Raw genomic sequence first — 26,222 nt, 5'->3', positions numbered from 1 at the left:
AACTTTTTATAAATTAACTGAAAATATCAATGCAAGCCATTTTATTTATGCTTCACCTTTTCTAATAAACTCTACCATTTACAGCTACAGCAGCTACTTACCAAGAAGCTTATAAACACCAACTACATTCTAACATTATAATGTATAAATGTTAGCTCTGAACACTCCATATATGTTAATATTTAAATAATGCATCAGCTTCACCAGAGGCTATAGTAATGTTTTGACATTTTCTGAGTTTATTTAGTATTACATATGAAGAGTTATGAATAACTAAGACTAGCAATTTGATATTGCAAATATAGATAGAAGCACTTGCAATAGTAAGCATGATGATAAGTGCAAAGGTTGGGTGTTCAACAAATCTCCATATTAACACAGAACATATTATTTCCTGCAAAAGCAGGCTGCTAAACCCAACCAATTGGAATCAACCAAGAGAATATTTAGACACACCAACTGATTGATGTCTTTGTGAACCTTGGCTCTCCATAGGTCACAATAATCTCATAAAATTATGATTATTGTATAATAATATTGAAAAGTCAGTTTTATTTTTCATTTTCAACATTTTTACCAAGTTCCCTGTATAGTATTTAAAAATAAATTCACCTCTTATATTGTAGTTCTATATTTTTGGATAAGATGCTACTTTAGATTATTTTAAAGAAGTGGCAAGAATAAGTTTTTGTTTTTCTTACTGATGATGCTACAGAAAAGCAATCATTATGCTGTATTATCTAGATGTGCACACAACTGCTGTTAACTTAATTAAAGTACCTGTTTTGCTGTAGTAAAACCACTGGCGTCTAACACAAATATTTTCCGTTTTTCACTTAAACCACCTAAGTGGCTACATACTAGCTTAATGACTCATGAAATGGTCTGAGCTGAAAGTCTCTCAGAAGAGGATAACAAACGTACATGGCAAACAGCTTTCTGTAACCCTTATTTTTCCAAGTTAAGAATGACAGGATTTAGGGCAAAAAACATTGCTTTTGACGTAAAGAGAGAATCTTAGCCTATATATTTTATTTACAAATGTATACATAGTTACCTTTCTTTGGTCTGGCAGGTTCTTCATGAGATTTCTTTTGTTGAGTCTCTAAAAAAAAAAAAAAAGTTAATATAAATATTTTTAGTACAGCCTCTGTATTTGCAACCTTTAATTGCTATTCAGATTAGAATGGGTAATGAGGAAGTAAAGTATTCCATTATTAAATGGCAGCACAGGTGCTGGGTTTTAGTTACCAGGACAGTACTAGTTTTTGTGAAACCGGAATTCTGTAAGACAAGGCAGGTGATGTAAGATCACAGTACACAAAATAAATACTCTGTTTATAAGAGTGGACACAAAGTACTATCTAATCTGAGTAAAGGCTTACCGGAAGACTAGAAAAATACATTTCTTAATGGTCAAATAAAATACTTCAAGAACAATCTGGAGATTACACAAAGTTTTCAAATGTGTGTTTTATACTGCTACAAGCAACAGCTCAAGCAAAATAAGTTATATCCTACAGATTTCACAAGACACATTTGCAGCACCAAAGCAATGCTCCATTAAATGTAATTGTTTTGGGAAGAATACACAGTTTCCATGCTATGTTCTTTAGATTATGCCTAATATGATATTATTTAGGCATGTGCATTTGTTTCCTTTCAAATCTAATTTAGTCTGAATTTTAGAAAATGTGGCAATTTGGAAGACTCAAATTTTTAAATGCCTACTTAAGTAAGCAAACCAAAAAACTAAAGATTACTCTGAAATGTTTCAGATCCATTCATTTTCATAAGGATAGCACATAATGGACTTTTTAATTTAGCAACTTAAAAAGCAAATTTAAGAAAATTGCTTTTATACTTAATGTTGACCTCTCAGCTGTTTAGTAGATAGCTCCCTAATTTGATATTCTTATGTGGTATTGCTATAAATAAATAAGGGTACCATTAGAAACTTTTCTCCTAAGCAACTGAAAAAGCAAAATGAATAAATGGTCTTTATTCCATTAATTTTCATATTTCAGCTGTTTATTAGATAGTTCCCTCATTAAGTGGGATTGCCATAATCAAGTGTGCCTACCATTATAAGTTAACCCAGAGTAATACTGTGTCTAATTTCACACATTAATCTCTACAGCACACAACCCAATGCCAGGTGAAAGTACACATAAAATACACAGCCTAAATTGAATGATAATAAGCTTGTTGTTATGTTTCAATAAGATTGTCTGTAATGAGCATGTTTGAGTGTAACTGTAGAGAGCTCGCGTGTATGTCAGACAGTGAGCGTGCCTGTAGTAAGCATGTGTGTATCAGGATCTCCCCAGCTGGTCCATGCAGGACCCGCGCTATCCGAGCACCGTCCCTGCTGTAACCCATGACGGGTCAGTGGGAAGATCAAAGATCTCCCTCACTAGCCCCCAGGCAGTGAAATGCGGCCGCTGACTGTGGAGGCAGGGAGACAGAAGAGAACCTGAAGGAGTGGGCCGTTGTGATAAAAAATGCACAGGCTTAATTTTTTACCCAGTCTGGCCCTGTGTGCCAGTGAGATTGTCTGTCAGTGAGCACATCTGTGTGTATCAGTGAGATTGTGTACATGAGCCAGTGAGATTGCCTGTAACTGAGCACATTTTTGTGGATCAGTGAGATTGTCAGTGAGCTTGTCTATGTATTTCAGTGAGATTCTCAATGAGCTTCTCAATGATTGTTTGTGCATGTGTATATGCCAGTGAGTTTGTCTGTCAGTGAGCGTATCTGTGTGTATCAGTGAGATTGTGTTAATAGGAAATAGGAAGTATCAGGATGTATTAGAAGTATGGTTTGAGTACAACCCAAAAGGGTAATCAGACAAAAAAGGAAAGAAAAATCATAAGCCAAAACATGAGCCAGTTCAGGGAAAACAGATGTCAGGAACCAGAATGTTATTCAAGTTAGGAACCAAGTAAAACCAATACGAACAATGGACTCAAGGATCTAGAAACCACAAAAGGGCTCTGGTCAAAAAGCAAGAGGAGATTAAATAGGACCAGGCCCATGCATCACATTTGTGTCAGGTTTGCACAGCTACAGTACATAAAACAGAACGATAACTACAATAAGTAAAAAATATGAAGTGGCTTGCATGATTTCTGGATTGGTCATGGCCAGACTGATGGGGACCCGGGCTGCTGAAATTTAAGCTGTGCCTTGATGGAATAGATTTATGAAAAATTGACGAATGTGAATCAAAATCAAAGAACAACCAGAAAGTTTGATGCTTGGTTGGCAAGATGACAGTGTGACAATGATAGTGGTAAAGACCGTTGCAGCAGTCGAAACATTGTTGTTGCACATTTTGTGCACCTGAATAAAGGGGCACTTTCACATGGAAGTGCTGCAATTTATTTTTATACTTTCCTGAATATATACTAGTTTGGGCAGAACTTAGATTCCTTGCATCCTTGTGTGGTTGATAGGTTCTGTTCTTATTTTGGAGTGACGGTGGTGTACTAAAATTGGTAAGTGGTTTCAAAAAATTAAAGGAGCTTCTTGGATGGCTCAGAGTGAATTAAATGTGAGGCAGAAGCATTAGAATTTGAATTCCTCAAAAATTTTATTAAATAGGAGTCCACCTATCTTAAACTTAATCTTTATAAATTTCCCAGTTTTTTGGTGACGTAAATAATCCCCACAATATTACGCAGTTCAGATGCGAAATGCTGGCAAGTTCCCTTTCTAGGAGAGACTCATTAGCACTGGGCAATCTGTCTCATCCCACTTTGAGCCTCATCAATAAAGTGTAGCTTATACCCCTCTAGGCACAGTGAGCATAGGGTCCATGTCTGGATTTCCCTTTTAACTTTGGAAGACTTTAATGAAAGACATTGCAGCAGAAACAAATAATATAAGAACTCTGAGAATAAGTAAAAGCTCAAAGAAAGCTCAATAGCTTGCTTTTCAGTTAGCACTTGCTTAGGTCTCCAATATATTTATATATATTTATTTATTTATTAATATTATTATTTATTTATTTTTATTTTTTTCACAGTAATTTTGTAGAGAAAAAATACTGTAGTTGTTCCTTCCAATACATTTCTACAAAGCTACTTTCATAAATCAGACCTGGCATGGTATAATTTACTGTGACTGAAACATTGCAATGTCAAAAACAATAAGTATCGTGGTCATCATATTTCTTGCTGAACAACTAAAATGCCTAATTTGAAAGAATATGGAATTCACAATTGCTTGAAGACGTAGAATGATATATGCTGCCAAATATTCATAGCTGCACATTTGCACTGCCAAGTCATATTAGAAGCAACTGAACAAGTTCAATTTCCTAATTTACTTGCAATGTAAGAGATAGGGAATTATTTCTTGTTGGGCAATCTTAAACTTTGAGGTAATTTCTATCAACACCCTGGTTAATGTATACTCATCATATTTTTCAAATAGATATCAATAGACACAGTGTACAATTTTGATTAACAGTCAACCTAGGATATAAACCAATCCATAGATTTTAATTAATTATATAACTCATTATGTGGATGTAAAATAATTAAAATTTGTATCTTGTAATACCTTTTTTATTGGACAAAAATAATTTTAGAATGGCAAGCTTTCAGGAGAACCTTCTTTCTGAGCCAAAAAAATGACATGTAGGAGTTGAGTTATTATACAAGTTCAATGTAACATAAGTGCAGATAAGACAGACACCGGTCTGCTAGAAATATTTAGTATTTGGGTGACAAAGTGAGGGGAGAGAAAGAGAAACAAAACGTGCAGGAGATGGTATTAGAATGGTGCCAGGATTCCCCCATATTATTTTCTCTCGGATGCATTTACCCATATGACTCATATGTTCCAAAGTTTTGAAGTGCCGAAGTCCCAAATTTTAAAAGTGCCGAAGTTCCGAAGTGCCAAAGTCCCGAATTTCGGAATGCCGAACCGAATATTTTTCCCATGCACATCCCTAAAGATTACCATTGCTAGATGGGATATTATTTTCAGTTTATATTGCTGCAGAAGATTGTTAAAGTGAAAATACCTTATTTCAATAAATCAAACTTTCTTAAAGTGACAGTATCAAATTATTTCTTTCGCCTGCAGTTGAGTTCCAAATTAAGTTTTTCTAAAAGTATTGCAAAGGGTGAGTATTCAAAAAATAATTACACAAACTAAGAATGCATGTACTTACATCTAAGAAATCAGAATATGCATAAAGGCACTTATACAACCTATGAATACATATACACATACACATATGTATTCAACATCCATACATACACGCAAATACATACAATCAGGCCCGGACTGGCCATCGGGCATACCGGCAAATGCCCGGTGAGCCGCGATGGCCGAGGCCGGCAGGGGAGATCACAGGATCTCCACTGCCAGCCCCTGCAGGGCCAGCGCTACCCGAGCGCCAGCCCTGCTGTGTGTCTCCATGGGCCGGTGGGGAGATCAAAGATCTCCCTCACCGGCCCAGACACACTGAGATGCGGCCGCCGGCAGGAGAGGGAGGGAGGGAGGCAGGAGAGAACACCGGCGGAGCTCTAGCCAGCATCTCAGATCTCGCGAGAGTGAACTCTAGCCTCCAGGCTAGAGTTCACTCTCACCACTAGGACCACCAGGGAAGGAAGCTGCAAAAAGGATCCCCCCTCCCAGGCATGATGTAAGAAGGGAGGGGGGATATTTAGCAATCTGCCCCACCTCCACTAGGACCACCAGGGATCAGGCACCCCCCCATGGAAACCCGGCTTCCCACCCCCTAAAGGTAAGAAGGGGGGGTTATAACTTTTAATTGTTTTATTATTAATAAAAAAATATATTTACATTTAAATACAAAATACACTCACACTAACAGCCCCCCCAGACACAAACACAGCACTCCCAGACACACACAGCGCACCCCCAGACACACACAGCGCACCCCCAGACACACACAGCGCACCCCCAGACACACACAGCGCACCCCCAGACACACACAGCGCACCCCCAGACATACCCAGTGCACCCCCAGACACACACACAGCACCCAGACACACACAGCACTCAGACACACACAGCACTCCCAGACACACACAGCGCACTCCCAGACACAGCGCACCCCCAGTCAAACACAGCACCCTCAGACACACAGCAAACATCACCTTTAGACACACACAGCACCCTCACTCACACACAGCACCCTCAGACAGACAGCATCCTCGCTCACACACACAGCACACTCCCACACATATACAGCACACACACACAACACACACATATATATATATATACATATATATATATATATATATATATATAATATATAAAATAACCCTCAGTGAGTTAACTGAAAATTAGAAACTTAGAATGTGACGGTAGAAAAAAACACCCTCACACACAGCACCCCTCTTACATACACACACTAACACTGCGCCCCTCAAACATACAATACGTCCAAATATATTTATATATATATATATATATATATATATACACATACACACACACACTACAGCACCCCTCACACTGCACCACTACATACATTACGCTCCAGATAAACGCTAGATCCCTTACCCTATATGCACTCTTAATCCTCTACACACACACACACACACACACAATCTCCTATACACACACTACATTCCTTGTCAGCAAACACATACAACATTCTCTAAACACACCCTCTCTAAAACCCCTACACACACGTCACCTATACACACACACTACAGCCCGTAAGCACACACTCGCACAAATGAAATTGACCTATTTACACAATACCACACCACACTCTACACACACGCAATCCCACAAGCAGGCTCCAAACATATGCACCATGCACTTTACTGGCCCTTTTGTCCTCTGGTATCCCACTTGTGGAGAAACCAGAGACAATTTAAAAGCAAACACAGCGCAAGCATGTTATTAAATTTGCTTGCGCTGCGCAGAACAAATTCAGGGCCTTTTTCTAATGCCAGAGCTCTTCAGCGGGGCTCTGCGCATTGAACTAACATGCTCACTTTGAGAGGTGGCGTGCTTGTCATTAGTGATGACAAAACACACCCTCTCTGGCCCCGCCCCCTTCTTAGGGGGCCGCTCTGATTGAAAAATGCCCGGGCCTAATTTTTTTCCCAGTCCGGCCCTGCATACAATGCCTACATAGAAATAGACATATATCACATCCATACACAAACATCAATACATACACCTATAAATGCATGCATAAATACATAAACCCATTTGTTCAGTATACATACGTACACATACATATGCGAACATTCACATGTATACAGTTGCAAGAAAAAGTATGTGAACCCTTTGGAATGATATGGATTTCTGCACAAATTGGTCATAAAATGTGATCTGATCATCATCTAAGTCACAACAATAGACAATCACAGTCTGCTTAAACTAATAACACACAAATAATGAAATGTTGCCATGTTTTTATTGAACACACCATGTAAACATTCACAGTGCAGGTGGAAAAAGTATGTGAACCCTTGGATTTAATAACTGGTTGAACCTCCTTTGGCGCCAATAACTTCAACCAAACGTTTCCTGTAGTTGCAGATCAGATGTGCACAACGGTCAGGAGTAATTCTTGACCATTCCTCTTTACAGAACTGTTTCAGTTCAGAAATATTCTTGGGATGTCTGGTGAGAATCGCTTTCTTGAGGTCATGCCACAGCATCTTAATCGGGTTGAGGTCAGGACTCTGACTGGGCCACTTCAGAAGGCGTATTTTCTTCTGTTTAAGTCATTCTGTTTTTTATTTACTTCTATGCTTTGGGTCATTGTCCTGTTGCAACACCCAACCTCTGTTGAGCTTCAGCTGGTAGACAGATGGCCTTAAGTTCTCCTGCAAAATGTCTTGCTAAACTTGGGAATTCATTTTTCCTTCGATTATAGCAATCCGTCCAGGTCCTGACGCAGCAAAGCAGCCCCAAACCATGATGCCCCCACCACCATACTTCACAGTTGGGATGAGGTTTTGATGTTGGTGTGCTGTGCCTCTTTTTCGCCAAACATAGTGTTGTGTGTTTCTTCCAAACAACTCAACTTTGGTTTCATCTGTCCACAGAATATTTTGCCAGCACTGCTGTGGAACATCCAGGTGCTCTTGTGCAAATTGTAAACGTGCAGCAATGTTTTGTTTGGACAGCAGTGGCTTCCTCTGTGGTATCCTCCCATTAAATCCATTCTTGTTTAGTGTTTTATGTGTTGTAGATTCGTTAACAGGGATGTTAGCATTTGCCAGTGACTTTTGTAAGTATTTAGCTGACACTCTAGGATTCTTCTTCACCTCATTGAGCAGTCTGTGCTGTGCTCTTGCAGTCATCTTTACAGGATGGCCACTCGTAGGGAGAGTAGCAGCAGTGCTGAACTTTCTCCATTTATAGACAATTTGTCTTACTGTGGACTGATGAACAGCAAGGCTTTTGGAGATACTTTTATAACTCTTTCCAGTTTTATGCAAGTCAACAATTCTTAATCGTAGGTCTTCTGAGAGCTCTTTTGTGCGAGGCATCATTCACATCGGGCAATGCTTCTTGTGAAAAGCAAACCCAGAACTGGTGTGTGTTTTTTATAGGGCAGGGCAGCTGTAACCAACACCTCCAATCTCATCTCATTGATTGGACTCCAGTTGGCTGACATCTCACTCCAATTAGCTCTTGGACATGTCATTAGTCTAGGGGTTCACATACTTTTTCCACCTGCACTGTGAATGTTTACATGGTGTGTTCAATAAAAACATGGCAACATTTCATTCTTTGTGTGTTATTAGTTTAAGCAGACTGTGATTGTCTATTGTTGTGACTTAGATGACGATCAGATCACATTTTATTACCAATTTGTGCAGAAATCCATATCATTCCAAAGGGTTCACATACTTTTTCTTGCAACTGTATGTATATACACAGAACAAAATTATAAACACAACACTTGTTTTTCCCTATTTTACTTGAGCTGAACTCAAAGATCTATACCTTTTCTATGTAACTGCCTCTAGTGGCTGTCTTACTGAGAGCAACTTGAAGCACTTTCACCGAAATAGTGTAATAAAACTGCACAATCAGTTTGTCTCATTGAGACCATCTGATTGGAGCAGGGTGGTGGTTTGCCGCACATGCGCACTGGCCTCCCAATGCATTACTATGTAAAAGCATTGGATTGGCAGAAAACATTGGTCTCGATGATCTCTGCCAAAGACCAATGCTGCAAGGGATAAAAGGTAAATAAACTCACCTTTGTAACCCAAGCAGTGGAGGCCTGGTCACCTAAATTGTATTTGTATTCTCAACACTACAGTGTTACTTTAAGAAATGGGTGAGCTCCCCCCGTCACAACAAATAGATAGGTATTTTTTTCCCCTGCTTTCACAACAATTACACTGAGCATGTCTTATTTGCCGAGATAATCCATCCACCTCACAGGTGTGGCATATCAAGATTCTGATTAGACAGAATGATTATTGCAAAGGTGTGCCTTAGGCTGGCCACAATAAAAGGCCGCTCTAAAATGCAAATATATGTATATGTGTATATGCATGCGTAGGTTGTATATATGCCCTCATGTATATTCTGGTGTCTTATCTGAACTCATGTCAATTTAAACCCAGTATCACAACTCATCTTAGAATTCTATGTGTCGTTTTTGCTCAGAAATACTTTAGATTTAAGAAAGGGAGTTTCTCTCGAAAGATTGCCAATCCAACATTCTGTTAGTCCAATAAAAAACAATATTACATAGATGTAAAATGTTTATTAATGTTATATAAATATCCCAAGAAAATAAGGGCCTAAAAAGATAATAATGTTGGATGCATGTAAAAAAAAAAAGGATATTACAATATACTAATTTTATCTGCATCACTCGACTAATGCGGCTACTCTAACATTTATAATGTGTAACTGCAGCTACATGTCAACATGCCACTCTTATTTTTCAGTGATTAAATTTACAAAGATCTGTTAGAAAAATAGTATGTATGATTACTGTAGGAATAGTTATGATATAACAATCTTTACACAAAAAGTGTCCACTTCATAAATTATTTAAACAATTAAAAAAAGATAAATTCAAAGCTATTTCTTTGGAGAGAATAATACAAAGTTGTGCATATGCAGAAAAAGTTTCAAAATCTGCAAAATACAAGGAAAGAACTGTTCTCTGTAAGCCATATCCACATGTATTTAATAAATGATGTTCAAAAAGTAAAAGAATAGAACATAAAAAGCAATTATTGTAGCTTCACTCATTCAGCAAGAAAACAAATGTTTGTGCTTAGACAGGCATTTTGAATTCAATTTAAACATACTATAATTTGTCCACAAGGAAAATAAATCCTCAACGATGGTCACTTGGGAACTCATTGGGCTTTACCGGGTTGTAGAGGGACCCGGTGGTGGACTCTGTTCGAGCCAGTGTGTGCTGCGGGCTGTGTGCCATTACGTATTCCTGCACATTTGCCATCACCAGATTCATCATGGCATCCGATACAGGCTGCGGCAAAAATGCTAGCCTGGTCCTCATTTCTCTCTCGTAGAGAGTTTCTGCCATGACTGCTGGGGGTGTAGCGCTGCGGGCTTGGTCTCCCTCCATCAGCTCGGCAAATAGTACCGCCTTGGTTTTGCTGCTGGCTACTTTACCCCTGGCTTCCAGTAGTTCCTTTAACGTCTGTTTCTTTAGTTTAGAATAATCCGTCTCCATTCACTTCAGCAGTCGGTTCTTTCGTTGAATTCTGCTTGCCATTCCCTTTTCTCATTCGGCAGTTGTAATTTGCACGAATTGCGCTTTTTCGGCTGTAAGGTCGGATCCCGTCGCTTGCCACCAATTGTAGCGGAGTGTAATGTTAAAATCCCCAATCTCCGCTGGTTCCACAGGTAAATCCACAGTCAGCGCTGAAAAGTAAGGCAAGTTCCCAAATCCTCCCAATAACCGGACGAAACACAGTTTGGGAGTCAACTAACTGGCTTTATTCACAGCTGGCATATTTATACAGTTCCCCATGCAAGGGGTTTCCATACAGTAAATCCAGGGGATTTCTCCCATCATGCAATGTAACTTTCCCAACAGGCTGTGCTGCACGAGAAGGATACTCCCACTAAAATGGACGATTAAGTGGATTATCCCCTCGTGCAGCAGAACTGACAATCTGTATTAAAATACGGTTTTTACATTCTATTCGGCAGATTTAAATGACCGAACGTTCGGCAGGTAGCTGGGACCTGAGCGCATCTTTTGGGAGAATACCGCTCAGCTCCCAGCTGAACTGACCGAACGCCGCATAAAATACACTTAGCCATCGAGTTCGGTTTAAAACTACCGAACACCAATGGGGAACACAATGTGATGAGAGCGGAACTCCCGAACGCTCTGGAAGTCCAGCGGTGTTCGTATCATTGAGTAGCCGTTTTTAGTACCAGGCACTCGACGACCGAACACCGCTGGAGAGACAAAGGATCCAAGATGGCCGACCGCCGCATGGTCGGTAGTCGAACGACGGCCACCTAGGAGAGCCTTTAAAATTACCGATTGCAACATTGTTGCAATCGGTTAACGAGCGCCACACGACTTCTAAGTGTGTGGTCTACCTGGGGAGCCCGTGTTCGGTTGGCGAACGGCCCGGATGGCCGCAATTCGTCAAACGAAGGGTTTGTATGCTGGTAGCTTAGGGCTGCCAGCATGTGAACGGTCCTATAAAATACACACACAATATAGAAGATACAGTCCCCCCTTACAGCCTATGGACAACCTCTACATATCACAGTCCAGAAGTGGCTAGGTTTGCCACAATGCTCCCCCAGAACCAAGCCGGCATACACAGTCTGATCCCAACGGATCGGCTTGGGGATGTCCGGGGAAGTACTCACAGATAATTTTTCAAGTTCAGTTTGTCTAGATAACCCGTCGGCGTTACCGTTTTGCTTCCCTGGGCGATAATGGATTGTAAAGTCAAAGGGCTGTAGCGCCAAACTCCAGCGCAACAGCCTGGCATTGTCCCCAGCCACACGGTTCAGCCATACCAACGGGTTGTGATCTATGAGTAGGGAAAAGGGTTGTCCATACAAATAAGGTTGCAACTTTTTGAGGGCCCACACCACGGGCAGGCATTCTTTTTCAATGGCGGCGTAGCTTACTTCCCGGGGTAACAACTTTCGGCTCAGGTAAGCTACGGGATGTTCTCCGCCATCTGCTCCTACTTGGCTTAGCACTGCTCCCAATCCAAACATTGAAGCGTCTGTGTGAACAAGAAATCGTTTAGTTGGATCAGGAGCGGCAAGTACAGGAGCATTAGTCAAAGCAGTTTTCAGTTGTTAGAATGCCTGCTCACACTCTGGGGCCCAGATCACCTGTCGGGGAAGGTTCTTGCGGGTCAAGTCAGTCAGGGGTTTGGCCAGGGCACTGTAATTGGGCACGAATTTTCTATAGTACCCTGCGGTACCTAGGAATGCTAACACTTGCGTTTTGGTCCTGGGGGTAGGCCACTTGGTCACAGCTTCAATTTTAGCCGGCTCGGGTTTGTGCTGCCGACACCCCACCCGGTGACCCAAATACTGCACCTCTGCCATCCCAATATGGCACTTGCTGGGTTTCAGGGTTAGTCCTGCCTCCCCAATACGATCTAGGATGGCCCCTATATGCTGTAAGTGTTCCTCCCAGGTCTGGCTAAATATGGCAATGTCGTCTAAGTACGCACATGTATAACTTTGGAAACCGTCCAGTAGCCGATCTACCATCCGCTGAAAGGTTGCCGGGGCGTTTTTCATCCCGAATGGCATGACCCGAAATTGGTACAGGCCAAACGGGGTGACAAAGGCCGACTTGGGAATGGCATCATCGGCTACTGGAATTTGCCAGTATCCCTTACACAAATCGATGGTAGTGAGATACCGGCCACGGGCCATCTTATCTAGCAGCTCGTCTATCCGGGGCATCGGGTAGGCATCAGACAAGGTCTTGCCATTTAGCCTCCGCTAGTCGACGCAGAAACGCGTCGTGCCGTCCTTCTTAGGTACCAGCACTACCGGCGATGCCCAGGGGCTATCGGAGGGCTCGATAACCCCTAGCTGCAACATTCCATCCAGCTCAGTCTTCATATGTGCCCTCACTGATTCGGGGACACGATATGGAGCCTGCCGCATCGGTAGCTGTCCCTGGGTTTCAACTCGGTGGGTGGCCAGCGGAGTGTACCCAGGTAAATTGGAGAAGGTAGCCCCCTTAGCTACAATCAGCGCCTGTACCTGGGCACGCTCTTGAGGGCTTAGCCGCTCCCCCAGTTTAACCCCCTTGGAGGGCTCTGTCTGTGCCTCTGGTTCTAAGAGGTCGGGTAGGGGCAGATTCTCTTGATCCTCCGAGGCAGAGGCACATATCGCCGTCACATCCTCTATCCTCTCATGGTAGGGTTTGAGCATGTTCACGTGGAGCATGCGTCTTTTCCCTACCCCTGAGCAGGGGCCAATCACATAGGTGGTGTCACACTTCTGTTCCACCACCTGGTATGGGCCCTGCCAGATGGCCTGCAGCTTGTCAGTGCGGACTGGTTTTAAAATCAAAACCTTTTGTCCTACTTGAAAGCTGCGGTCTCTGGCCCCCCTATTGTACCAGCGGCGCTGGCGTTGTTGGGCTGCCTGGAGATTGGTGCGCACGGCCTGAGTTAGTGCCTCCAGTCGATCCCTAAACTCCAGCACGTAAGATACAATAGGGGTCCCATCGGGACTACTCTCCCCCTCCCAGTGCTCCCGAATTAAGTCTAGCGGGCCCCGTACCCTCCTCCCGAACAGCAGTTCAAACGGGCAAAACCCTGTGGACTCTTGGGGTACTTCTCTGTACGCGAACAGTAAATGGGGTAGGAACCTTTCCCAGTCTCTATGGGCCTCTCCAAATGTGCGGAGCATCTGTTTCAGCGTACCATTAAACCTTTCGCATAGGCCATTGGACTGGGGGTGGTACGCTGAATTTACTATTGGCTTAATGCCACAGAGTTTCCATAATTGCTGGGTGACCTCGGCGGTATACTGGGTGCCCCTATCAGATATGATCTCTTGGGGAAACCCTACTCGGGAGAATACCTTCATTAGGGCCTCTGCCACTGTTTCGGCATGAATATTGGAGAGGGCTATAGCCTCGGGATACCGGGTGGCATAGTCTACTACCGTTAAGATGTATTTTTTCCCGGAGGGGCTAGGTGTTGGCAAGGGCCCCACTATATCTACGGCCACCCGACTAAAGGGTTCTTCTATGATGGGAAGGGGGCAGAGTTTGGATTTATGTCGGTCACCCAGTTTGCCTACCCGCTGGCAGATGTCACAGGACGTGCAGTACTGTCTTACGTCCTTAGAAATCCGGGGCCAGAAGAAAGCGTGGGTCAACCTATATCGCGTACGGGTCATCCCTAGATGGCCAGACAGGGGAATATCGTGTGCAATCCTAAGCAATTCCTGCCTATACTTCTGAGGTACCACTAACTGTTTAGTCGTTACTGTGACTGACCCTCCAATTTCGCGTTCAGCGATGCGATACAGTAGCCCTTTCTCCCACATGTATCGCTCCCCCTCTGACCCTGCCTGGTCAGTGTGTACCCGGTCCCTGTATATCTGTAGCGTGGGATCTGATTTTACCTCGGCCTCAAACTTAGTCGGGGTATCCCAGGATAAACGTGTCGGGTGGGGGTCTTGGTCTCTTACCTGAGCCTCAGAGTGTGTTGGTGGAGCCATGGTGCGAGCCTGTTGCCGGGTGGTTACTGGATGGGCTTCCTGGTAGGGAGCCTGTGGAACAAAAGCAGAGGTCATCTGGCCCAAATCATTCCCCAGAACAACATCTGCCGGTAAATTCTGCATTAGTCCCACTTCTACTGTCCCCTCTCCCGCACCCCAGTTCAAATGTACTTTCGCAGTGGGTAGTCGGTACACAGCTCCCCCGGCTACCCGGACTGCCACAGATCCGCCAGTATGCGTCCCCTCGGATACCAAAAGGGGTGCTATCAGGGTTAAGGTAGCTCCCGAATCCCGCAGTCCCTGAACCTCTTTCCCCTCAAGGGTTACCAGCTGCCGGTGATGCTGCCGGTTATCGGTGGCTCGGACCGACATCACTTCATGCAATATACCCAGGGGTTCCTCCGCATGAACACTCCACAACTCCTGAGTGGTTGGTTCCCTCTGATAATGGTGGGCAGCAGCCCTGGGCACCGGGTTTGGGCGCCCCTGATTCCAGGTGGGCTTGCCACGGTTTTGGTAAATTCCCGGGCCATATGCCCCCATTGTTTGCAGGAGTGGCATTGGATGTTGGCCCGCCCATTATATCTGGAAGGTGGAGGTAAATTCCCTTGGGAAGGACGAAACGGGGCTGTGTGCGCTGGAGGTGGTATAGTGCTAGGTAGTACTGTGGGTCGGGAGTAGTTTTTGGCTATAGGTCCCTCGTGTCTCCGTGCATCAAAGTGTTGGTCGGCCAATCTAGCTGCTTCAGTTAGGGTGAGGGGTTTCCTGTCCCGCACCCATTCTTGTGTCTCAGGAGATAGTCCATTAAAAAACTGCTCCAGCAACATCAGCTGGCGTAATTCCTCCATGGTGGTGGCTTGGCTGGCTTGTATCCACCCTTGGGAGGCTTGATCTAGCTTGTGCGCCCATTCAGCGTGTGAATCTCGCTCTGGTTTGCGCAAGTGTCTGAACTTGCGTCGGTATGCCTCTGGAGTAATGGCATACCTCTCTAAGATGGCTTGCTTCACCTTCTCATAATCCTTGCTGTCCTCACTGGGCACAGCACGGTAGGCTTCGGCTGCCCGACCTGCTAGCTTGCTTGCTAGCAGTTGCACCCATACTGTCCGCTCTAACTCATGCAAATCACACAGTCTCTCAAAGTCCTGCAAGTACCCATCAATCTCATCCTTTTCCTCGCAAAATGCTTTGAAGGCCTGGTACGGGATCTTGGGCTTTACCGGGTTGTAGAGGGACCCGGTGGTGGACTCTGTTCGAGCCAGTGTGTGCTGCGGGCTGTGTGCCATTACGTATTCCTGCACATTTGCCATCACCAGATTCATCATGGCATCCGATACAGGCTGCGGCAAAAAATGCTAGCCTGGTCCTCATTTCTCTCTCGTAGAGAGTTTCTTCCATGACTGCTGGGGGTGTAGCGCTGCGGGCTTGGTCTCCCTCCATCAGCTCGGCAATTAGTACCGCCTTGGTTTTGCTGCTGGCTACTTTACCCCTGGCTTCCAGTAGTTCCTTTAACGTCTGTTTCTTTAGTTTAGAATAATCCGTCTCCATTCACTTCGGCAGTCGGTTCTTTCGTTGAATTCTGCTTGCCATTCCCTTTTCTAATTCGGCAGTTGTAATTTGCATGAATTGCGCTTTTTCGGCTGTAAGGTCGGATCGCGTCGCTTGTCACCAATTGTAGCGGAGTGTAATGTTAAAATCCACAGTCAGCGCTGAAAAGTAAGGCAAGTTCCCAAATCCTCCCAATAACCGGACGAAACACAGTTTGGGAGTCAACTAACTGGCTTTATTCACAGCTGGCATATTTATACAGTTCCCCATGCAAGGGGTTTCCATACAGTAAATCCAGGGGATTTCTCCCATCATGCAATGTAACTTTCCCAACAGGCTGTGCTGCACGAGAAGGATACTCCCACTAAAATGGACGATTAAGTGGATTATCCCCTCGTGCAGCAGAACTGACAATCTGTATTAAAATACGTTTTTTACATTCTATTCGGCAGATTTAAATGACCGAACGTTCGGCAGGTAGCTGGGACCTGAGCGCATCTTTTGGGAGAATACCGCTCAGCTCCCAGCTGAACTGACCGAAAGCCGCATAAAATACACTTAGCCATCGAGTTCGGTTTAAAACTACCGAACACCAATGGGGAACACAATGTGATGAGAGCGGAACTCCCGAACGCTCTGGAAGTCCAGCGGTGTTCGTATCATTGAGTAGCCGTTTTTAGTACCAGGCACTCGACGACCGAACACCGCTGGAGAGACAAAGGATCCAAGATGGCCGACCGCCGCATGGTCGGTAGTCGAACGACGGCCACCTAGGAGAGCCTTTAAAATTACCGATTGCAACATTGTTGCAATTGGTTAACGAGCGCCACACGACTTCTAAGTGTGTGGTCTACCTGGGGAGCCCGTGTTCGGTTGGCGAACGGCCCGGATGGCCGCAATTCGTCAAACGAAGGGTTTGTATGCTGGTAGCTTAGGGCTGCCAGCATGTGAACGGTCCTATAAAATACACACACAATATAGAAGATACAGTCCCCCCTTACAGCCTATGGACAACCTCTACATATCACAGTCCAGAAGTGGCTAGGTTTGCCACATACAGGAGTACTGCCCAGATGGAAAGCATGTATCTATCCGATACCCAGGTCCAGAAAACATGAATTATATATGTTGTATGTGACGATACTGTTTGTGGCAGTGATAAAATGGGTGTGATATAGGGCACCCCTCAAGCACCAGGCAAGCATAGAGACCAGCATCTTTGAGCCATGGACTTGGGGGTTCATAAAGTCCAAATCCTTCTCCCTAGGGGAGAAACAGAATGCTGTGTTGTGTTGTTGCTGGCAGTGGTCGGCCCTCCAATAGGGACCATTTGGTATTTTTTATTCTGTTAGGTTTTATTGTGGACTCTTTTTATATCTTTTGTGCATTTTATTGTTTCTATTACTATATGCCCTTGTGTTTGGATTATTTTATTCTTGACGCTACCTGTATCTTTTGTTTGACTATTAACTAGCAAGATGTTGGTATATGTTCTCTACCTCTCAGTTTTAGTTATAGAAGTAACAATTGTCACAGCCAAAATGAGATTAACAAGCCTTAATTACAGCCATTACTAAGAAGTAACTTGGCAATACACATGACATAGAGAGCGCACTCATACTATATCCCTCTACTAATAGCTAATCTAATATCTGGAATTGGCATGAATTCAGAGTGAATTTCAAATTTAAGGTCAAAATAGCCAATTTGGAAAGAGTCTCTAAGTCAGCTATGCTCCTAGTACAGCTATTTTGATAATGACTTTGACTTCACAACAATTCTCACTTTAGTAAATACCCCTGTCAATGTTTTGTGGAATGCTATCTATTTAGAATCTATATAATCACTTAACAGCACAATGGTAACCTTTTTTTATCACTCTATGTCTTTTCTGTTGATACAGAATCCTAGGAACTCCAACACCAGTATTCATGCTACTTTGTTTAGAGCTTCAAAGCTGTGTTTCTGTTACGTTATTAATGCTTAAAGTCAAAAGAGTGCTGCACACATGTAAGTTTACATAGGAGCTCTGTGGAGGGGGGTCCGCAGCCCACCAGGAACAGCAAGAAGTAGTGTTCCACAGGCATTACAATGTAGGGTAAAGGCAAACAATTTTTTATACAAAAAAAGATACACTATTTCTGCCTTTTTGATCTCCAATAAATATTATTTTGTGATGCCTGTGGAACTCTACTTCAGGTTACTAATGCTTTTAGATGTTTTTAGCGTGGCATAGTTTAGCTCAGAGTAAATAGGGGCATGACATGTACAGAGGTTAATTTAACAAAATATATTTTTATTGGACTAACCTTCTCCACATAAACTAAAAAGATTTTTAATGTATCTGTCTCAAATGTTCGGTGGAATATATAACCATCTCCTGGTGTTTTTATTTGTTATATATATATATTTTTTATAGCAGGACTAAGCCTCACTGCTAAGTAATAGTTTAAATTGTCGCAAAGGTTGTACCCAAAACAAAGTAATGGTTTACATGTAGAAATTGCTTTCATTACTGTGTTTAAAAAAAAATATTTATAGAATCACACATTGGAAAAAAAATATCCGGTGAGAACGTAAAAAAAAAAAAAAAAAGTACCCATAAAAGAATTAATGACAACTGCAAAGTACAATGTTTTCAGCGAGTACAGCTGACTTCTTCACTATTACATTGAACCTATAAATCCTTTTCAAGAAAATGGGTCACTGTAAGAAATTACACAAACGAAGAAATTTACATCAACCAACATTTTCTCTCATCATTTTAAGACACAATGTATGTTTTTGGAGTCGCCCTGCTTTTACACTGCCTTAAGAGATAACACCATGACTTTGTGCCTGCTGCTCTATTCAGATGTGTCATTCTAATAGTAACTGCAGGCTATATAACTTGTTCAGTGTCCACAACAGTTAATGGCTGTCATGTCATACACACTATCATGTCCATCACTCTGTCACAGGCTACCCAATCAGCAATCTACCCAAAGAGGTTTTCTACTAGTTTCATTATATCTTTTAAATGTCTACCATATCTTGCAAACACAGCTGCAAAGTACAGTTATTTTATGGCAACAAATCTGAGAAAGAAAGAAAGAAAGAAAGACGTTGTTGCCACAGGTAGGAGTAGGTGGTTGATAATGACCTGTCCAACCTATTATTAATTTTAAATTTTCTGTTATATTAAAAATCATTTTATGAGATCATGCAATTTATTTTTCAGCCTCTGCCAAATTATTATTATTTTAACAAAGTAATTCATAAACTGCGCTAATATTTACAGAGTGTCACATTAATTGTATCATATCTGTACATTGGAAATCACGCTATTGGTATGCTCTAACATGTATCTATTGAGATTGCTAGTTGCTTGCATTTTATTTTTTTAATTAAGCCATTATAGTCATATAAAATTGCCTTACTCTTCACATTGTGAGTACCTTTTTGGGGGGATCAAAGAAAGTATCTAGTCAACCTCATGCAACCTTTTTAAAACATCTTATGTAAGGAACTTGATTGAAATGTTGCACCTAGACAGGTTATTTACTTAAGAATAGAAAGTGAATTCAAGTGAATTTCAAATTTAAGGTCTAAAGAAATGAAACAGAAAAATTCTCAACTATGCTTTCAGTCTGGCTACTCTGGTCTTAAATTTGAATTCTCACTTTAGTAAATAATCCTGTATATGTTTCCCCCTCGTACTTGAATCTCTACTTATTTATTCATTTATGTGTCTTATATCCACTTGCTCTACTGGTGGAACTTGTGTTTTTTTCATTTAAATTCTTTATTTTTGAGTGCATATGGAAGAATAACAATCACAAATGCATGTGCCATGCCCCAACAGCATGTACCAGCTGTATAGTAATAAACATAATTGTAATAAGGCATGACATGGGAATACAATGCACAATTTTTATATGTAATGAAGTGAATACTGTTTTTAAACTTAGATAGTAGTGGAGTAAGATCTGATCGTATTGGCATAAGTGTGTGCACATTTTTAAATATAAACAAGCTGAGCATAGATGAATAGTTACTGCAGTGTAGTTCAGTATGTGTGTGGATTAGCGTTACATTGCAGTAGGTTACTGCAGTATATCGAATGCTTGAACATACTTGTCAAATATAATAAACAACAGACATGGCAATTGTTAATTACAATAAGTAAGGAAGTGAATAAACAAGCTATTTAACATGCTAGCTGTACAAGAGTTATGAACAGTAAGTGCCATGGGGTCCATGCACAGCTTCCTATTAATGCATATATGATAAATGCGTTCAATGAGTAATTAATTGGTGCTTTGACTTGCTGATACTGAGGCTAGAGTAAGCATTAGCTGTATAACGGAGCTAGAGAGGTTTCCTTAAAGGGACACTCCAGGCACCCAGACAACTTCTGCCCATTGGAGTGGTATGGGTGCCAACTCCCAAACTCCTAACCCTGCAAGTGTAATTATTGCAGTTTTTTATAAACTGCAATAATTACCTTGCAGGGTTAACTCCACCTCTAGTGGCTGTCTACTAGACAGCCACTAGAGGGAACTTCCTGACTCATAGCAAAGATTTGCTAGAGCGTCGCTGGATGTCCTCATGCTGTGTGAGGACCTCCAGCGTCATTCAATTCCCCATAGGAAATCTTTGTCAATGCTTTCCTATGGGGAGCGCTAATGAGCATGTGCTGCATTGCCGCGCATGCGCATTAGGTCTCCCTGGCCGGTGGATGGGATCAGTCTACCCCACCGGTCGACGGAGTCAGAAGGAGGAGCAGCGCGGAGGAGGAAGCAGTGACGAGGGACATCGTCGCTGCATCAGGTAAGTTACTGAAGGGGTTTTCACCCCTTCAGCAATTGGGGATTGGGGGGTGGGAGGGAGAGGCAACCTGCAGTTGTTTTCCTGGCACTGGAGGTTTCCTTTAAGGCCTGCCTCCACGTTTATAGTACACAAAATAATAGGTAAGGCAAATTATAATAAAAATGCAAACAATGTATATAAGTAAGGACTAACTCTATGGCAGCTAGTAGTGGGGTCAGGATGATTAGTCCAGTGTCAGCCGACGCCCTGTTTCATCCATTGTGGGTGACAGCCTGGATGCTCTGTGAAGCAGGGGTTAAATGTGGGGTCCCTCCAGCCCCAGGAGGATACCGTGGTCTGCATCTTAGGTATTTCGCCTTTAATGGTCCAGGCGGCTACTCGGGATCTCTTCCCTGCAGATTGAGCATGTCCCTGGGGCAACTCGTCCCGAGAGTGTGTGCTGTGCTTGGGCAGATAACTTCCAGTGGACTGAGGCCCAGATAGGTGCTGATGGGCAGCAGGGTGTCTGCTTCGTTGTTGGAGCTGTCTCTGTTTCTGTTTCTTCGCTCTCCGCTTCCGTGACACCTGGGTAGCTGCATGATGTCCCAGTCTAAGGGCACATTTAATAGTTGCCCGTTGGATCGTGGGTTTAGCTGCTTGTTCCCACAATTTTACTGCAGGTGATGTTGCAGTAGTGCCTCCCAAGGCCGGCCGTGGCAGTTTAGTTTTTCCTGGATTAGTGGGCAGGGAGCTTTCAGTCGAGCCCGAGCCCTCTGTGCATGATTGCACTTTGGCCCAGAATTGCGACCATGAATTGCTCGAAGGCCACATCTCCACATGAGATGTCAGGCGCATAGGTGCATGCCTTCCCGTAGGTCTCATTACAGCAGCCGTCTTGGGGGTTAGGCCACGGTGGCGAGACCCCAGGATTTTCCAAGTCTCTTAGCTGGATTTGGTGCTGCTTTCCCAATGGGGGACCAGACATTCATCATAGTGTAGATACAAAATTAATATTGACTATTTTTTGTGACAGATTTGAGTGTGCTAACTAAATAATCCCTGGGTGGGATCAACAAATAGAATGTTTGATTACTATAAATTTACCCCCCACCGGTCTGAGAGGGGGGTGGGAGGGTTAACAGGGCAATCGCTTCAAATGTTGCAAACCACATATGCCAGCATGGAGACAAGTCCAAAAGTAGGAAAGTTCACCATAAACAGCCTTTGTGTGAGAAACTGAATATATTGGGAAATAAAAAAAGTCAATAAAAGGTTTTCCCTTTACCTCAAATGTAAGCTAGAGATTAATGAGACCAGACATTCATCATAGTGTAGATCCAAAATTAATATTGACTATTTTTTGTGACAGATTTTAGTGTGTTAACGAAATAATCCCTGGGTGAGATCAACAAATAGAATGTTTGATAACTATAAATTGACCCCCACCAGTCCGGGCGGGGGGAGGGGGGGGGGGGGGGGGGGATAACAGGGCAGCCACTTCAAATGTTGGCGCGTTAGCACGTCCAGGCTGGGAGATTGGCCACTGCCGGTTTAGGCCTCAGTATGGTTCAAGACACTAGTTGTGTAATAAGGCTTCAGACAGACATGAGACAGGCCCACCACATGCAGGGACAGTTGCTTAGTGTCTTGAGTATCATTTGAGGGCATAATCCCCCCCGTTGGAGCTAGTTTTGTTAAATATTTGTGAGGAGCTCATACTCTGCACGTCTGGCAGCCATGCTGGTCAGGTCCCACCCCCGGAACTTGTAATTTATGTTTATTTGTTTAGTTCACCTACTGATATACTGTACTTTTTTACTACTATTTAACTTTTTTTTTTACACTTTTTGTTTAAAGGCACCGAGACCACTACAGCCCATTAAAGTGGTCTGGGTGCAAACTAACTTAACCCTGAACATGTAATTATTGCATTTTTTTTTAAACTGCAATAATTACCTGCTAGGGTTAACACCTCCTCTAGTGGCTGTCTACTAGACAGCCACTAGAGGGATGTCCGGGTTCTTAGCGTCGCCGGAATCCCCGTAGGAAAGCATTGAACAATGCTTTCCTATGGAGAAGTCCTAATGGGAGCGCGACCATTGCCGTGCATGCACATTAGTTCTCCCCTATGCCCCTGGCGGGGGATGAGCATGGGCAGAGTTGAACCAGCACAGAGGGACATTGGCGCTGGACCCAGGTAAGTGACAGAAGGGGTTATTAATCCCTTCTGCACCACAGGGAGGCCTTGACAAATGAGGAAGCTATAGTGCCAGGAAAACAAGTTTGTTTTCCTGGCACTATAGTTTCCCTTTAATTATCTCCTATGCTTAATTGCATGTGTTTATATTAACCTTCACAAAACATGAAATGGTTAATCTGTATAGCTTTAATAACAATATGATAAAGAAATGTATACACCTTTTGAGGAATTCTAGAGTGACATGTGTTTCTACTGCAAATCATTCACAGATTCACTGCACTATGGCATATGACATTGGACAACTGAGTCAAACACTCTGTAGGTCACAACAATGTTCAAATCCATCAGAAAAATATACCTTTCTGTTCCTATTTTTAGTTTGCCTTGCTTTATTTAATTACTTTCGGTTCCTGAGCTGTCTTCATTTTTTTATTTTGTATCTACATTGTGTGCCTTGTTCTGAAAGCTTAACTTTTCCTGCAGCAGTTCACAAAATATTCTCAATGGCTCCTTGCAACATTAAATGATCATCAGGAAATTGAGTCTTCTCGAGAAAATGCCATAACTCACCATTGATAATGACTTATTTTATGTTTGTAAGTCTTAGTTTTATTTAACATCCCAAAAGAATGACCTTTATGCAATCTGTTAAACTGTTGCTGTGCTAATAACATTTTAATGAGAGATGTTCTTTTTATTTGACATTTGGAGAAAAGATCTTACAAGATGTAACCTTTTAGTTTCAATGATTCCTGGCTAGTATTACTAGACTCTTGCTGTCCATTAACCTAAATATGTTAAATGTGCCTTATAGTAAGACTTAATTTCAAGTGAGTAGTATTTGCTAGAGTCATAGGTAGATACAGTAAATTACTACATATAGTTTAATTAGATAGTAGTAAGAAGTGTGTGTCACATATTCATCCGCACATACAAATGTGGTTAATGGCATTTACTGTCCTGACAGGAAAAGTTGTGCCGAGCAACATTACTGTCCTGACAGGAAAAGTTGTGCCGAGCAGCAATCATGCACTTGGAAACCTGGTAATTACTTTTGGGGTGAAAGGCCGATCATGGCCAATCAAATCCACAGGAGGGTTTGTGCTGAGCAGCAATCATACACATGGAAACCTGGTAATTGCCTTTGGGGTCAAAGGTAGGTTACAGTCAATCAGATCCACAGGAGGGGTATTTAAACCCAACTCTCCTCTTGCTCATTGCCCTGTCGTGGTTTCATGCCTATGGTTATACGAGAGTGTGTTTCTGATCTTGATTTTCTGGTATTTGACTGTGGCTTTGTTTTGACTTCCCTGATATCTGGTATCCTTGACTTCTGGCTTTCCCTCATCTTTGTGTCTGATTCTGTGTCCCTGACCTCGGCAAGTATTTTGACTATTCTTGGAGACGTTAAGTCCGGACATTCTAAGATCTGGTTATACGTTATCCTTAGTCCTAGGTGTGGCACAGTACTGCGTGCTGGATCAACTTGTAATCCTTACAGTGTGTAAGTGGATTTTGTTGGTTTCATACATGAGAAGCAAGATCTAGTGGGCAATTTAACTAATAAAACACGGCATTGTTACATCATATGTAATGTTTGTATGCATGCCTATTACTAAATAGGTAAAGATAGCTAATTTCGTTCATACATAAATACACAAATAGACATCAATATGCAAATACTCAATCAGGGTTTTTCTCTAAAGTAAAGATGGGTGGGAATTCATAGTGAATTTAAAAATGTAGGCAAAAATTATTGAAATAGAAAGAATTTCAAAGTCAATTCTGTTTTTCTATTTTGGTTTTAAATTTGAAAATCACTTCAATTGTTCATAAAATTCACTACAGTTTCCACTTTAGCCAGGGATAGGTAGCCTTTGGCACTCTAGATCTTGTGGACTACATCTCCAATAATACTCCTATAGCCACTAAATGCTTATGTGACTGTCCAGTATACCTATATTCATAGCATATTCTGTGGTATCAACAAAGAGCTAATTTGTTCAATCTGTGCAGACTTTTGCTTTTTATAAATGTTGTCATTTTCTGCTGCTAGGAGATTATTCATAATTGCATAGCAAACTCATATTTTTCCACCTTTTTCTTTACAACTATATTATCAGCTTTGTTGGTGACCACAAACCCAACGTGCAGCTTAATGCCTGCCTGCTCTCCCAAATTTCCAACCACCTGTCTTATTACCTCATTATGTTTACTTAAGTGTGCTTTTCGTCCAATACTTAAGCATGTAGCAGTAGAGATTGACAGCCCTGTTGTCAATCAGATCCACTCCCAGACCAACATGTTGCTAAGCATGGGCATACTGTACTGCCACCACCCATACTAGCCACTAGGGAATGCTATCAGTGTTCTGTCAAAGAGAGGAATGCATACTTGCCTCCTCTACTACCATTCTTAGGTACCAATGGTGGTACAGTCATGTGAAAAAGAAAGTACACCCTTATTGAGTTCTACACTTTGCAATTTACTCTTCTGGGATGCTGTCAAAATAATTCCAAATGTTGAATAGCGTGACCAACTAGGCTCAAGTCTTGGCCTTGTAGCTGATTAAGATGCAGGTGATTTGCATCTTTGGAAGTTGTCACAACACTAGCCTCTACACTAGCTCTTGGCTGAATAATGCTAATGAGAAAGACGGTGGTGGTTGTGGTGTTAATAATAATCTTACTGGGTGAGCTACTTTTGCCACTGGTAGGAAATGAGTCTTCAACTGTTTCCATTAAATTAGGCAATTATACTTCAGAGAAAGATTCACTTGGTGAATGCTTTCTAGGTGCAGAAAAAAATTAACTGCTGCCTTTGCTCTTCAGATCGTCTTCTTCTAATACCTCTGTATCATAGTCAATGATCTCACAGAACAGACTTAAACAATTGTTTTGAGTTGTGCTGGAAAGAACAATACTATCACCACTAGATTCCTCACTTCTACCACCACCAAGACCAGACATTGGGGACACTATTCAGCTAC

The 26,222-nt window shown here is 42.4% G+C and overlaps 1 protein-coding gene across 1 annotated transcript in view; it reads right to left on the bottom strand.

The window, feature by feature from the left end:
- Positions 1-26,222, bottom strand: part of TRDN (triadin) — a 781,460-nt gene that overhangs the window by 298,871 nt on the left and 456,367 nt on the right. The window contains exon 43 of the mRNA XM_063441781.1: positions 1,058-1,105. Within this exon, the coding sequence (XP_063297851.1) occupies positions 1,058-1,105 (48 nt within the window). The remainder of the gene's footprint in view (positions 1-1,057; positions 1,106-26,222) is intronic.

This window comes from Pelobates fuscus, chromosome 2, assembly GCF_036172605.1.
Source record: "Pelobates fuscus isolate aPelFus1 chromosome 2, aPelFus1.pri, whole genome shotgun sequence".
Classification (NCBI taxonomy): Eukaryota; Metazoa; Chordata; class Amphibia; order Anura; family Pelobatidae; genus Pelobates; species Pelobates fuscus.
This window is presented reverse-complemented; position numbering and strand designations above follow the sequence as displayed.